Source organism: Petaurus breviceps, unplaced genomic scaffold, assembly GCF_028583685.1.
Source record: "Petaurus breviceps papuanus isolate PSGF00001 unplaced genomic scaffold, PetGlider_PUasm1.0 91133, whole genome shotgun sequence".
NCBI lineage: Eukaryota > Metazoa > Chordata > Mammalia > Diprotodontia > Petauridae > Petaurus > Petaurus breviceps.
Genome location: NW_027187419.1, coordinates 29,223,140 through 29,240,260, shown reverse-complemented (window position 1 = coordinate 29,240,260; position 17,121 = coordinate 29,223,140). Strand labels below are relative to the sequence as shown.

Here is a 17,121-nt window from a genome sequence, read left to right as displayed (position 1 = left end):
AATATTTAATAACCATGTATCTAGGTCAAATACTTTAACTCAATTAAAAAATTGAAATAATAAAGGTTACAGGCAAACCTACTGGTTTTTACTGATAGGGAAAAGAAGGGAATCATCTTTTAAGGGAAAATACATTCATTTATAAGGCACACAGGTTTCAGTTATACTTATTCTTCTTGGCCACAGAACAGCCAAAGTTCCACTGAGTCAAGTTTCTAAGAAGCTGGATAGCTACTTTGTCAGGGTATTTGAGAGAGCTCTTATTCTTCAGGTAGAACTTGGATTAGATGACCTCTGAGGATGTTCTAATTTATACATTCTTTGTGCTAGTTTAAGTAATGAAAGACCATCTTTAGAGCAGTAAAAGCAAAGGTTCACTAAAAGTATTCTGCATATGATACAGAAGTGTTCATGTAAAGTAACATTTAATAATTTCTTTTCCAATAAAAAACTCATATGGTATAGATGTTTATGAGATGTGGAGCCCCCATACCCTCCAAAAAACCTCAAAGAGAGCTAGGGAAATACAATAAAAATTTAACACATGATTTTAAAACATTAAGCTGTACCAGCAGACATGATGATGTTTATAAATTGAGTATGTTGAAATGCTTTACATACAGTAATTTTAAGCTAACATAGTTTTTAATCTAGCATCACATTTGCTTAGTTCTCCAAATCATTGTAATTAATTGGTTCCTTACTATAACCATTAAAAGGAAAGGCTTTTAGGATTTTTCCTCACTTCTAAATAGACCAGGAAATGAAAGTAGACTGCTCTAATCAAAAGAAAACTTGGGGGTGGGGTAGGAAGAGGAGAGTCCTTTTGGGAACAAGTAATATTTTTCTTGATTGAACAGATTTATGGCCTATTGTGAATTCCTGGTGAGGAAACTCCCTTTCCCGATGCCTATGATATATTCTTCAGTGTAGAGTTGGACATAGAGATTTAAGAGATTTTCTCAATCACACAATCAGTATGTATCAAATTCAAGACTTGAACCTGAGAACTTCCAAGGATAGCTCTTTAATCTAATGCTTATTTCATAAGTCTGGATCAAAAGGAACTAGTAAAAATACTATTTTTCCTGAAAAGACTTACATGAACTGATGCTGAGTGGAAGTGAGTAGAACCAGGAGAACATGGTACACAGTGACAGCAACACTGTGCAATGCCCAACTTTGACAGACTTAGCTCTTCCCAGCAATACAATGATCTAAGATAATTCCAGAAGACTCATAATGGAACATGCTATTCACATCCATAGAAAGAATTATGGAGTCTGAATGCAGATCAAAGCATACTATTTTCTCTTTTTTTTTTGGTCATTTCTTTTTCACGGTTTTTTCCTTTTGTTCTGATTCTTCTCTCACAATATAACTAACGTGGAAATACATTTAGTATGATTGTACATGTATAGCTTTATCAGATTGCATGCTGTCTTAGGGAGGTGGGAGGGGAAGGAGAGGGAAAAATTTAGCACTCAAAATCTTATAAAAGTGAATGTTGAAAACTAAAAATAAGGTATAAAAAAAGAAAATACTATTCTTAACTAGAAAGTAATAAAGAAACCCCCCAAAATGAAGCACTTAATTCTTTAGAAATGAGAAAAGTGAATTCATTGTAGTAAGTTATTGACTTACATATTTGGAATACCATTCACTTAACATAGCTTGTTAGGTGGGTTATAGTGGAGTTTCCTTTTGGGTATGGTTTGTACTCATGACCACAGAGGTCCCTGCTACCTCTAAAATTCTGCAATTCTGTTATTTCTATATTGTTCCTTAACACAGCATCATTACTTTGATTTTGAGGTTTGAGAGAAGTCCTATTAAATGTATTTTCTTTCCACATCATGTTTTTGTTTTGCTTCCTATTGCTTCTATCAGGTTAAGAGGTGATGTTTGACTTTGTAGACCCACGCCTGCCTAGTAGAAACTAAGTACTCAATAAAAGTTCTTGCAATAAAATATAAAAAACTACAGAACTTTTATCTGGAAGGGACCTCAAAAACCACATTCTACTTGTAGATGAGAAAATTGAGACCAAGAAAGGTAAAAGTAATTTGTCTAAGGTCACATACACAGTAAATGGCAGAGATGGGAATGGTACCATAGAAGCTAGAGCTGGAGGGAACTTGGGAAATGGACTAAGGCCCTATGCATCTTACACATATGGAAACTAAGGCCCCCAGAAGTTGAATGCTTTGTCTCAGATAAACCAGGTGTAATGGAGTCAGGATTTACATGCAGAATCTCTGATCTCAAATCCATTACTTTTTTCCCACTATACCAATATAACTTCCTAGAATCTGGATTTTTATACCTTATGTAATCTAGTCTCTAAACACTAAAAGAATTAAAGGCATTACCAAAAACATACCAAAAAGATAAAAGTTATTATTTAATAAGCTGTTGTTATTGTTCAGTCATGTCTAGTCATTCTTTGTGACACTATTTGGGATTTTCTTGGCAAAGAAACTGCAGTAAATTTTCTTCTAAATGGTAAATGGTGACACTTTAAGATGATTTTAGTTTCCAGAAAGTCTCAGATTCTTCATCAATTGTATACTATTCAAAACTATGAACTTCGGTCTATGTTAGATTTCACTGTGTATTGCTAGATATTTTCATAAATATCTCTTACTAATTTTGTTTACCAATCACTCCTATCCTCCAATAAAGTACAGAAAGATATTCACTCTTTTGACTGATCAAATGTTATTCTTCAGGGTGATGAACTTTGCCTTCTTCAAAATGGGGAAATATTCTGACATTTTGACAGTTTATGTGGAACTCTAAACTCTTATGCATATATAATTTCAAATCAGGCCATGCTTTCACGATCAAAAAATATCACAAGTCACTAATACCACGATCTCTAATTGTTACCACTTTCAAAGAATGATGACATAATGAGGAGGATGATAGAGCACATGATAACTTTAATAACGCTTGTTCTATTAAGGTTATAGGAATAACATTCCAATGCATTCTCTCTCAAAGTCTGCTATTATCCTTTTCTTGACCTATTTTATTATATAATAATAGAAACTAAACCAAAAGTATGAAAAGTAGTTTGTAAAGAATCCTAGGCAGTGCTAGAATGGGGCATAGAACAAAAGCATTTTATTTGTTATTTTGTTCTATCCTGTTAAATAAGGGTTTGCATAAGATTTTATCTCTTTTGTGTTCATCCAATTATGTTTTTATTATTAAAGTTTGTAATTTAAAAAAAATTCATTATAGCCTATAAATAGCAATACTAAGGCTACTAGAACAACTAGGAGTTCTTGAAAGTTACAATTTGATATCATACCAAGGACAGAGTCAAGAACTCTACAATGCACCCAAATATGTTTTTTAGTTCAATTGCCAATTTACATTATTTAATTACCTATACAGGGACAGATTTCTCCATAGCTTTGACTTTGACATTAATTTTTAGCTACCTTCAATAGGTATTTGAAACAAGTTTTATTGATGTGTTTCTGGTTTTGCATTACAAACATTTAGATGACCCCAACCCTTACAGATAACAAAGCAAAACAACTAAGCAAAAGTAAAATAAATTAACCTTATCTGAAAGTGCATGCAATATTCTACATTTGTAGCATCCCCAATCTCTCTATTTTTAAAAAAAAAATTAATAAATAGAAATCTATTTTTTCTTCCTTCTTCCCAAAGGAAAAAAGAGAAAAGAACAACAAATTCCTAGTAAGAAATATACAGTCAAGCAGAACAAACTCCCCCATTGGCTGTAGGTTGTGAACTTAAGGCCAGGGACTGTCTTTTGCTTTTCTTTGTGCCTAAGAGCTTAGAACAATGCCTGGCATATAGGAGGTACTTAATAAATGCTTAATTGACTATACCAAAAAAAAGAAAGAAAGCTATCTCATTTTGTACCATAAGTAGGTCACCTCACTGTCAGGAAGCAATGTTTCATCACTGATCTTTTGAAATCAGGGATGATGAATGTATTGATCTAGAGCTTCCAAAACAATTTATTTTTACAAGGTTGTTTTTATATAAATGATTCTTCATATGTCTATAAAGTCCTCAAAATTGTTCATTTTTATAATAATGATCATTCTGTTCACCTCATTCAGCATCAGTTCATATAAGTCTTTCCATGTCTTTTTGAATCACATTCACATACCACAACTTATTTAACCATCTCTCAAACTGATTGGTATTCTGTTAGTTTCCAATTTTTTTGCCAACAGAAAAAGAGTTGATATAAATACTTTTGGTCACATAAAATCTTTTCCTATTTTTAAAAATCTCTTTTGGGTGTAGGTACAGCAATGGTAGTAAAGATAGGTTGAAGAGCAAGCATTGTTTAGGAACTTTTTGTTTATAATTCCAATTGCTTTCCAGAATGGTAGCACTCATTCAGAGATCCACCAAGAGCATATCAATTTGCAAGTTTTCCCATACACCCTCCAAATTAGAGAATTTTCATTTTTTAAATCATCTTTGTTAACCCCATGGGTATGAGGTATAACCTAAGATTGGTATAATTTGCATTTCTCTACTTAGTAGTAATACAGGAGTATTTTTTTTCTTCCATATGACTATGGCCTAGGCCATTTATCAACTGGGGAATAGCTCTTATTCTTATAAATTTTCATCAGTTCCTTATATACCATGGAGATAAGATCTTTATCAGAAAAACTTATTACAAAGATTTTTCCCAATTGCTTCCCTTTTAATCTTAGCTTTTTTAGGTGTTTATGCAAAAGCCCTTTGAAACATAATGACTGTTATCCATGTAATTTTCTGAGATCATCACTAGCCCTTGTTTGTTCATGAATTTTTCTGTGATTCATAGATCTGATAGGTAATTTTTTGCATCTTGCTTAATTTGTTTATAATGTAACCTTTCATATCAGTGTCATATATCCATTTGGAATTTATCTTAGTATAAAATGTGAGGAATTGGTCTAAATCTAATTTCTTCCATTCTGCTGTTCAACTTTCACAATAATTTTTGTCAGAGTGAGTTTCTATCCCAGTAGCGGGGGTCTATGTTTATCAAATATTAGGGTACCAGATGGTCAGCTAGGCAGAACAGCAGGAGTGCCAGGCCCAAAGTGAGGAAGACATATCTTCCTGAGTTCAAATCTAGCCTCAGACACTTACTAGTCATGTAATCCTGGGCAAGTCACTCAACCCTGTTGGCCTTGGTTCCACATCTGTAAAATGAGCTGGAGAAGGAAATGGTAAACTGCTCCAGCATCTTCTTTAGATGTTTCCTATATTTTTTTTAGAATACTAATTTAAGTTGTCAGTTTTATTTTCTTCATTGTTGATGTCTGATTTAGTTTTATCTTCTTTTTAATCAAATTAGCTAATGATTTATTTTATTACTTTTTTTAAAAAAACTAACTCCTAATTTTTTATAAGTTCATTTTTTTTGACGTCATTAATCTTACCTTTGATTATCAAGATTTCTATTTTGGTGCTTAATTTTTCTTTGTTAATGCAAGTCTTTAAAGATATAAATTTTTCTCTTAAGGAGTGTTTTGGCTGCATCCCCAAAATTTCTCTGTTGTCTCAACTGCTGTTATTATCTTTAATGGAATGATTAGTTGTTTCTATTTGCTCTTTGACCTGCCAGATTCTTTAGGATTAAATTATTTAAGCCTCCAGTTTTTTCTATCATTGAAAAACACCTATTCATCTCTTTACCATTTATCATCTGGGGAATGATTCTTATTCTTATAAATTTTAATAAGTTCCTTATATAACTTGGAAATGAGATCTTTATCAGACAAACTTATTACAAAGACTTTTCCTAATTGTTTCCATTTTAATCTTAGCTTTATTAGGTTTTTTATCTTCTGTTTGTTTGGTCGTGAACTTTTTTTTTAAAGCAATTGGGGTTAAGCAACTTGCTCAAGGTTACACAGCCAGTTATTTCTGGGTGTGGTACTAAGTATCAGAGCCTGGATTCGATCCCAGGTCATCCCGACACTGGGGCCGGTGCTCTTACTGTGCCACCTAGCCGCCCCTACGCAATAGGGGTTAAGTAACTTGCTCAAGGTTACACAGCCAGTTATTTCTGGGTGGGTGCTAAGTGTCTGAGCCCGGATTCGATCCCAGGTCATCCTGATTCTGGGGCCGGTGCTCTTACTCGCTGTGCTACCTGGCCGCCCCCATTACTTTCTTGAGACATAAAAACCTAACAAATGCCATGTAACCTTGAGCAAGTTACTTAACCCCAATTGCTTAGGAATGATTTTTGTACAGGTGCAATGCATAGATGAGAAATAATGTATACTTCTTCTTATTTTGATTCAAGTATTTCCAGAGATCTATCATATTGAATTTCCAATCAAAAGGATAAGAAACTTAGTTAAACGACCAATTTTATCAAGGCATTGAGTTAGTTTTTTAATGTTACTTTTTTGGATTCATAAATTTAGTCATTAGTTTACTGGGGAATGGGAGAGTTTTTTTTTAAAGTATAAGACAAACAAAAAGCTATTTTTTTCTGGAATTTTTACATAAGATATTTTCCTAAAAAATAAACTGTCTTCTACTAGAACTCAAAAAGATCTTTGACTAGGTCCCAGGAATTGCTTATCAAGATTATTTTGGGCATTATTCTCAAACTGAACAAATCCTCAATGGATCACACTACTATTCCCAGAATTAAAAAAAAAACAAACATATTCTACAGAGACTAATGCTTATATGATTTATTATATGTGAAATCACATCACTCTTCTATTCAATAAATCTAGTGGCTTCCTTTACCAGGATCAAATATAAAATCCCCCAACCATGCTACTCCTAGTTCTATTTAATAAACTCCAGTGGTTCCATATTAGCTCCAGGATCAAATATTAAGTCCTCTTTTTAGCTAAAGCCCTTCCTGCCTTTCCAGCCTTCTTAAATTTTATTCTCCCCTCCACACACTGGGCAATCCAGATGAACTGGCCAATTCAGCGGTCTTTACACATGACACTCCATCTCCAGATTCCACGCATTTTGCGCTGACTTTACCCTGTTCCTACACTTACCTTGTCACCTCTGCCTCCTAGCTTTCCTCATTTCCTTAAAGTCTAAACTCAGATTCTATCGTTTGAAGGACATCTCCCTCTTCCTTAAGGGTTCCTTCCATTTATAATGCATAAAAATCTTATATGCTCATGGTTATTTGCATGTTGTCTTCCCACTAGAATATGAGCTCTTTGAAGCCAGGGACTCTATTTTTGCCTTTGTCTCCCCACTGTCTGACACATAGTAAGCAGTTGATAAATACTTATTGACTGACTGACTTCATCATAAAATCAATTTATATAGTTCAATATCCTTGTCAGGGTAGTAGGAAGAAGTCGATATTCCTTCTCCACATTGTGGAACTGCAGCTGCTGAAGCAGAAGGAGATGGAGCTAGACAAAACAAAAGAACCTCATCTCAGACATAAAGAAAAAGAAATTTTAATTCCTGAGATTATGAAGATGGCCAAGGAGAAGTATTCTGATAAAGTGCAACTTCACACCAAATGCTGCAGGCCATCTGGCTTTCTTATGATGGCTAAATGTCATAAAGAAAATTCAACATTAAATGATTTCCTAACTTCCTACTACAAAATCCCAGCTTTTTGTGAAGGATGCAAAATGGAGGACCTAAGAATGACAGAAAGAGAGGAATACAGAAAAATTAAAATTTGAACAAAGAACAAGTTGCAGATGCTTACTACCAACATGTAACAAAATAGTTAATTCTGAATAATTACTTACAATGGCAAGGGCATAAAGAAAGAAAACTAGTACCTTTGGCTTGCCCCTTAAAATCACGGAAATGTTTATCTTAATTGAAACAAAAGTCTTTTGCTTAAAAAAAAAAGAAAAATCAGTACTGAAAAATTTCCTTTTTTCTATTTCAAAATCTCTTACAGCATTAAAAAAAATAATTTCCAAGAGGTGTTTTATAAGGAAAGCCTGCCCTTTTAGTGTGAGAAGTTGATATCCCAAAATGAAAAATTTGACAAAACCCAATACTTTTTTATGGGTCGTTATGTAACTTTAGAAATTACTGTTAAGAACAAACAAAACACAGCAGTGTGAATGAATTGTTACTTGAAATTGACATCATGCCTGTAAAGATCCATATGTACACATATGTCTATACAATATGACTCATAACTCTATTAAAATTTCCTAAATCCACTTAGTTTATTATAATTTTGCTGCATGCAATAATCATATGGGAAAATGAGAGAGGTACAATATTTGGAGAGCATCAAAATAACTGTTTAATGGGTCAACATGGATAAATTATTTTTTTTTTACTTTGTGTCCACCTTTATGATTATGGATTAGCCTACATAATTAACCTTGTCCTTAGCCAATAATATATTTCTAGGTCTCTAAGAGTCAGACTGGAGGAATCTGCACTATAAATATTAGAAAAGATCAGTCGAAATCTGTAAGGTAGGTGTAAGTAGGCTACAACTTGTTATCAATGAAGATTTTTGGAGAAAAAGTAACACAAAAGTCATTGTTAAGACCAGAAAAAGGATTATACCAGTTATATAGTAAGAAAGAGATAACATGCAAGCAGGCTAGTACGATATTTGTAGTTTGGAGATATTAAAAGTATCATGGAAATGTCACAAGCATATTTAATAAAACCTCTAAGGAAGATTTATGCAAAGACATAGCTAAAAATTGTGCTACAGAATGTGATCACCATCAGTTAAAGATGACATCTCCATCCTGAAGAAGTCATGGATGCAAAGTACTAAGATGACCATTAACTAAAATATTTAAGATATTTATGGAAATAAATACAGAAAGTAATGTTAGGAGTTATATATATATATATAATGTAATATATACATACATATATATACACACACATATATATTTGTATGTATATATATAGGCAAATTGAATTCTCAGGAAAATCCATGTCCTAAATTTTTTTTAAATTTTTTTAATTTAAAAAAATTTTTAAAGGACCTATAAGACAAAATGAAGGGAAAATACCTCTAGAAACAACAAAAAGACTTTCTTTCTTCTCTTTCTCAAAACGAGTGGTCATTTCTTCTTGGGAGGCTTCCTCATCTTCCCTGTCTTCTTGAAGCCTCTTCATTCTTTCCATTAGGGCCTCTAACTCACTTAGAGAATCCACAATCTATATTCAGACAGGATAATTTTGAGAATACCATTAAAGAAAACCAATCTAGCATGTCTCATTATGTTCCCAAAGCATTTTATTAATGATAACAGTGATGCCCATTCGATTAGCTTATTGTTATCACATAAGAAAATTATGTGGCTGATTCAAATATTAAAGAGTATATTATTTTTGTTTTACTAATGAGTTCAAAAACAGAAAATACTAACAAATATAGAAGCATTATTCCAAAATGAATGTGTACTACATTCCATTCTATGTAAATACATGGAATGCACAAATTTGCCATTTTCAAATAACAGTTATAAGACCAATATTCGATGTTACAAAGATAAATACCATCCAAAAAGTATTTTAAATTATCCATTTAATTATACTGGTGTCATGTGGATAGGAGTACTCTCCCAGGCTCTGGCTAAAAGTCTCTATTATTCAGGAAATAACTAAACATGTACTAGTATTTAAAAAAAATATGATTAGTAAAAAGATTTATCTATATCTGCTATCAAGACCTGAAAAAGTATAATTTAGACAAAGTGGCACTCAGGTATTAACAATTTATATACAGTCATAAAATTTCAGTAGAAAATGTTTCATATGTAAGGACCTATTTGTAGAAATTATAAATAAAATCCTTTCACATGTTTGACATTAATAATCACAGAAACTGTATGCAAAATAGCATACAATTTTTTTTAATGAGCAATCAGGGCTAAGTAACTTGCTCAAGGTTACATGGCCAGGTGTTTCTGGGTGTGGTGCTAAGTGTCAGAGCCTGGATTCGATCCCCAGGTCATCCTGACACTGGAGCCAGTGTTCTCACTCGCTGTGCTACCTGGCCGCCCCTAGCATACAATTTCTAAAGCAAAAATAGCAAAGAAACTAGAAATGGTTTTGTAACACTGACCCCAAAATTGCCGCTAAGGGATGCATTTTCTATGTTGTTGTCATTGGCAAGATCACAGACACAGAAGTTGTTGACCGATATTAGTCTGAATCCATTGGAAGTATCTGGATCTCTCTCCGGATTAATGCCACTACCAAAAACAAAGCTAGCCAAGGCATGATAATGGGCCAACAGGACCACAGCATGTACTAGTTCAGGCAGGGACCAATTATTCTCTCCAGTTTTGACGAGTTTCTGAAATTAATATGAGAGTAAAAAAGCAAACATCTTAGTTTTACAAGGTCATGTTACAAATCAAGACAAAAATTCTTTAATCCATTTATCCTCTTTTATCCTGAAAATCTTATAACAAAAAAAGTGTGCTCATTGGTACATTAAAGATATTCTTTTTTCCCCCCAAAGAAACACCTTAATAATGTTTTAGGGCTTCTTTTTGTTAATAACTCTAGATAGAACTTTTACCATTGAAGTACCTTTTCATATAATTTCATTTTAAAGTATTTTTTGGTTATTAAAATAGATTAAAAATTATACAATTAAATGGAAAGCAATGCATCAAAAAGTATTATTAAACACCTATTATGTTCCAGGCACTTTGCTAAAGGATTCAAAGTCAAAAAATGAAAGTTCCTGACATCAAGAAAGAGAGAAGAAGAAAGGGAGGGAGGGTGAGAAAAGGAGAGTGTTCGGAAGAAGAGAGAGGAGATAAGGGAGGAGGAAGAGAGAAAGGGAGAAGGGGAGAACAGGGAGAGGGAGAAAGGGAGAGGAGAGGAGAGGAGAGAGAGAGAGAGAGAGAGAGAGAGAGAGAGAGAGAGAGAGAGAGAAGAGCCAGGATACACAGAGCTTCAAATTCCAAACAGAAGAGTTTCTGTTTGATCGTAGAGGTACTGGGGACTACTACAGTTTACTGAGCAAGGAAGTAACATGGTAAGACCTGCACTTTAGGAAAATCACTTTGGTAGCTGTGTGGGAGATTAATTAGAGCAGGGAGAAACCTGAGGCAGGGAAGTCAAAGAAAAGGCTATTGAAATAGCACAGTTGAGAGGCAATGAAGTTTTTAACTAGGTTTCTGGCTATGTGAACAGAGAGAGAAGGGGATATATGAGAAATGCTGTGGAGATAGAAATGGTAGAATGTGTAAACTGGCTGGAATATGAGGGGTGAGGGAAAGTGAGAAGTTTAGTATAACACTGTTTCTTGTGACCTTTGGTGACTACAGAAATGGGGAAGTCTAAAAAAGATAGATGAACTTGGCAGAAAATGACAATGAGTTCTGTTTTGGACATGTTAAGCTTGACATGCTTAAAGGACATCCAGTTTGAAATGCCCAATAAGCAACTGATATTACTGGAATGGGGATCTGGAAAGTAGCATTGGATGCAGATCAACCACATTGAAATAATCATTGAAAGTGTGGGATTTGATGAGATCACTAAGTGAGAGTATATAGAGAAGAAAAAGAGAATATTGTCTAGGACAAAGTCTTGAAATCCATCCCCACTTAGCTGGTTATGACATGGAATAGATTCAGTGAAGGAGAAGGAGTGACTAGACTGGTAGGAGGAAAACCAAGTGAGAACAATGTCAGAGAAAACCCAGAAGGGAGAATTTAGTCAACATTGTCAGGTGTTACCAAGAGGTCAAAAAGGGTAAGGATTGAGAAAAGTCCATTAGATTTGGCAATGAAGAGACTAGTTGTGTGACCCTGTACAAGTCACTGAACCCTGTTTGTCTCAGTTCCTCATTTGTAAAATGAGCTGGAGAAGGAAATGGCAAACCAGTCCAGTATCTTTGCCAAGAAAGCCCCAAATGGGGTCACGAAGAGTTGGACACAACCGAATAACAACTGAACAACAACAGACTATTGGTTAAAAAAAAACAAAAAGGAAAAAGAAAGGGAGAGTAAAGTAACTGAGGCATTTCTAAAAATGTACAGGTCTTGATGGATTCACAGGAAAATTTTTCAAAAATTAGTCAAGTACTCTAACCAAATCCTTTAAATTCTAATACCTAAACCAGGGGAAGATAAAGTACAGAATGAAAACTATAGACAAATATCATTATTGAATACGGGTTTTAAAGCTTTAAATAAAATTTATCAGGCTACAGCAGGTAATGTAAGAAAACAGTCACCATGCCAATAGGATTGTAGAGAAGATTCAACATTAGTAAAACAATCAACATAATTCATCATGTGAAAAACAAAAACATCCAAAACCATATGATTATCTCAGTAGATGCAGAAAAGGCCTTTGAAAAAGTATAACATTCATTTAAGCTATAAAAATAAAACAAAAAAACCTACAAAGTATGGGCAAAGAGGGACCTTTAATATAAAAGGAAGTATGACATGCAATAGAGATATACTAGAATCTTTTTCAATAAATAAAAGAATAAAGCAAAGCTGTGTAGATGTCCACTTTCTACAGTAATATCTGGTATAGTTCTGGAAACGCTAGCAACAGCAATAAGATGAGAATGGTATTAAAAGTTTAATGATAGCAAAGAGAAGATAAATGTGCCTCTTTGCTAATGATATGATGGTTTACTTAAAATATCTTAGTGGACTGGCAAAGATACTAATTGAGACATTAATAGCTTCAAGTAAAATAAGAAGCTACAAGGGGCGGCCAGGTGGCACAGTGAGTAAGAGCGCCGGCCCTGGCGCTGGGAGGACCTGGGATCGGTTCCGGCCTCAGATACTTAACACCCACACAAAAAACTGGCCATGTAACCTTGTGCAAGTTACTTAACCCCAACTGCTTTAAAAAAAACCAGAAGTTACAAAATAAATGCTCAAAAATCAACAGTATTTCCATATAATAACAACAAAAATCCAAAAGACAATAATGGAAAGGTATCTCTTATTCCAAATAACTACAAAATGCACAAAATATCATCTGGGGATCAACTTACCAAAGCACACAAAATACTTGAAAAGATTCAACTAAAAAGCTCTCTCTAAAGAAATAATGAACTTAAATAACTTGCAGAATATTCAGTCTTTATGGATGGGTTATACCAACATAATAAAACTAACACTACCAGAGAGTTAACCTACAGTTTCACTGCTATACCAATTAAATTATCAAATTTCAAAAAACTCAATAAAAATTCATTTGAAAAAAAATACTTAGACTATGCCAACAGAAATTATGAAAAAAGTGGGGATAAAATGAGAATAGTATATCCACACCTCAAACTATATTATTGTAAAGCAGAAGTCATCGAAACTCTCTGGCATTAGTTTTAAAAAAGAGAGGCAAATCAACAGAACAGACAGGACAAGGGAGAATCAGAAACAACAGAACTCAATAATCCGATGTTTGATAAACTACAAAATGTAAATTACTTAGGAAAAAACTATGTGAATAAAAAAAACTTCTGGGAAAGCTAATGTGACAGAAATTAAGCTTTGATTAATATTTTATATCATCTATAAGAAATGAATATATAACCTTAATATTAAAGTTCATACTGTGAAAAAGTTTGAAGAAAAACAGATTACATACCTCTCACAAGCTATGGGTAATAGATGTATTTTAACCAAATAAAAGATAAAGGCAATTATAAAAGAGAGACAACTTTGATTACATGAAACTGAAAAGTTTCTATACAGACAAAATTAATGCATCTAGCATAAGAAGGGAAGGGATTAAATGAGAGGGAAAACATTTTGTATCAAATGTCTCTGTTAAAAGTTTGGTAGCCAAGACATATAAACAACAAACATATGCATGTTTGTTACACACAACTCCATTCATCCATCCGTCTACCCACCTTTCTATCTGACCAAAAAGAAATGCCCCCATATACACCAAAATATTTATAGCAAAACGTTTTGTAATAACAAAGAAATGGGGGGGTACACACCCAGTAATTAGGGAGCAGCATAGTGAATAGAGTACTGGGTCTGAAGTTAGAAAGAGTGTAAATTTGGCCTAACTGTGTAACCGTGGGCAAGTCACTTAACCCTATTTGTCTCAGTTTCTTGATCTGTAAAATAAGTTGGAGAAGGAAATGGCAAACCACTTCAATATCTTTGCCAAAAAAAAGAAAAAGGAAAAAAAAAAAACAAATTGGATCCAACTCTTTGTTGGAAATAACTGAAACACAACAAAAAAGCCAACTGTGCTATGTGAATGCAAAACAATATTATTATAGTGTAAAATATCATGAACCTAGTGAATATAGAGAAGCATGTAAAGATCAGTATGAACCTATGTAGAGTTAAGAAAGCAGAGACAAAAATACAATGTACACAGTGACTACAACAATATAAAATAAAAGAACCCCCCTAAAATGAAGAACAAGCGTGTCTCAGGAAGAGACATTCTTGCTTCCCTCCTCTATTGACTGGAAAAGGTTCTAATGTATTGCCACTTCATATGATACTCATTTGTAGATACTTTTTATTAAAAGTATTAAAAAGATCCTTCTAGACCTATACTTTGTAGATGTGTGTGTGTAAGACTTTTTCTGCATCTAATTTAAATAATCATGTGATTCTGGATGCCTTTGTTTTTTCATATAATTATCCTGATTGTGTTAATAATGTTGAACCACCCTTATATCTCTGTTAACCCTACATTCCCATCCCTTTGCAGAGGAGGTACATAATTATTGAACACTGACCATATTTTTAGACTTTTTCAATATATTAATTAGTCAGTTATGCTAATTTTTTTCTTGTCTTTAAAAATTGCCATTTCTTATTTAGGATGGCTCTCTGGGAAGGCTGGGAGAAAGATACTGAGGGAAATTATGGTAATGTTAAAAAAGATATCAATAAAAACTTATTTTTAAACAAATATACAGAGGAGAACAGAGGGAAGGCCAGAAGGAATAAAAAACAATGAGAACAGCTGTAAAGGTTATATGGCGAATTTGTTATATGCTTAAAAAGAAAAGTAAGCTGTACATAATGGAGATTCATGGTTTAATTCTCATTTTTTGTCTATGTATATGGAAATGCTCATTTTATTTGGTGTTCAGGGTAATGAAACCTGAATTAAAAAAAAATTAAAACGAAAAAGTGATCCCTGGCAACTTTGGACAGAGCACTTTCAGTTGAGTGATGAGGTTGGAAACCAAAATGCCAATGGTTCAGAAGACAGTGAGAGGAGAGGAGTGGAAGCCCTGAGGGCAGAGGACTTCATCAAGGAGTCAAGCCAAGAAGAGAGGGAGACCTAAGGCAAAAGAAAGTGGAAATGGCAGAATCCCGAGAGGAATTTTTAAGGGTGGAAAAGCTTTAGGTGTGTAGATAGTCAGCAGGGAAGGAACCAATAAATATAATGAAAATGAAGATCCATTTGTGATTACCACCTCAATGGAAGAATCAGTGCTTATTCAGGTAAAAGAAAACTTTGAACCTAGATAAGCACTGGACTTCTCCAAGTCCCATATATATTGAGAGTTTCTCAGATCACAGGGTAGGAAATGAACCTGTGATTTCATTGGAATAGAAATCTCTCTGGTGAGGAAACTCTCATTATCAAAGTAGGTTGTCACCTTCTTTGCAACTGAGTCTTACCTCCATGTCACACTGCCCCACTCTCAGAGCACCATTATAGTTAGTTTGCAAGGCTGACAAATAAGCAGTTGACCATAAAATTATTAATAAAAAGTAAAAAATCAGATAAGTAGATTTTGAGGGTAGCAATAATTCTCATAAAAGGAAATACTTGTCTTGAAGACTGACTGAAAAAAAAAGTTTTCTGGTCTGTAAAAAGGGCTTTCTTGGATTAAGGCCCTCAATGGAAATAGTAAAATTACACTTTTTAATTTGAATGCTCCAGCTGATCTTCCTAGAGGGATTTTTATTTATCATTAAGCATTCACATAACAGTTGGTAAATTATCTCATACCTGGGAGACATTTCTACCAGTTAAAAGAAATAGAATGGAATTATAGAATTTCAGAGCTAATAGAATTCTTAGAAACCATTTTGCCAGCTTATTTATTTACTTTGTAGATAAGGTAATGGAGACTCGGGGACAACAGTGATAAAGATGGAACTAGAACCCAGAATTCCTAGATCCTGGTTCACTGCTTCTATTACTACATATATTTCCTCAAACAATCAAAATTCCTCAAAATAAATCACCTAAATATTAGCATAGAATAATTATTTACATTTCAGGTAAAAGAATAGTTTCCAATAAAGATACTTTCCTCAAATCTATCTTCTCAATATATAAATGTTTAATACTGTTGATAGTTTTCAAATTCTAAACAGTTACACAAATATTGAAATTGAAATACTTAAGCATAACACTAAACCGAAGAATAAAATATTGGTCAAAAAGACTGTTTCCTTAATAGTAAGTGCTGTCAGAGAAAAGTGGTACCTGAATGTGGTCTTTTGTGATCAGCCAGGGTCGGTGTGCTAGCAGCTTATTTATTTCATTGAGATTTTTCAGTCTTTGTGGGACATATTCCAAACCATTCAACCACTCTGCAATACCTCCAGTCTTCAGAAACTCATCCACATGCATGTTTATTAGGTAAGAACACTGGTGTCTAGCTGCAGCCTTAAATTAGAAAAAAGGAGAGGAAAAATAGCTCAGGAAAAAAGTATATATTCCCATTTTTACTGTCTTGATGAAGTTAAACACCCTGTGACCATATGTAATCTCAAAAATTGCAATAATTTGGTATTCTCCTACATGCTGATCTTCTAATTCAAACTACAGATATTTCTGTACATATTTTATCTTCCTTACTAGACTACAAATTCCTAGAAGGCAGGGACCATGCCATTTACCTCAATGCCTTACACTGTAAGTGTTCAATAAATTTTAATTGAACCAAGCAGTGTAGAGTAGGGCAAATACTTTCTATACCCTATTAACTTTTTCCCCCCACAAGGCCCTTGTTTCCTAAAATCTTCACTCTATAACAACCCACTCCCACGTAATAGGTGGGTAGAAACACAAAGCTGGTGCAAAAGGCTGCAGCATAAAATCAGTGATTGCCACATTCAAAGTTGACATCAATTTATCTAAACCCATGCCTCCATATATACAAGAGAAAATATATAACAATTTTCCTCATGA

The 17,121-nt window shown here is 33.7% G+C and overlaps 1 protein-coding gene and 1 pseudogene across 2 annotated transcripts in view; one reads left to right on the top strand and one right to left on the bottom strand.

Annotated features, from left to right (window-relative positions):
* SESN3 (sestrin 3) overlaps positions 1-17,121 on the bottom strand; it is a 90,281-nt gene that overhangs the window by 13,640 nt on the left and 59,520 nt on the right. For both annotated transcript variants that reach the window (XM_069079810.1, XM_069079809.1), the window contains exons 4-6: positions 16,414-16,596; positions 10,064-10,297; positions 9,006-9,153 (exon numbers count right to left, since the gene is read on the bottom strand). In XM_069079810.1, coding sequence (XP_068935911.1) covers positions 9,006-9,153; positions 10,064-10,297; positions 16,414-16,596 — 565 coding nt within the window. The remainder of the gene's footprint in view (positions 1-9,005; positions 9,154-10,063; positions 10,298-16,413; positions 16,597-17,121) is intronic.
* On the top strand, positions 237-8,573 carry LOC138154818 (COX assembly mitochondrial protein homolog pseudogene; annotated as a pseudogene).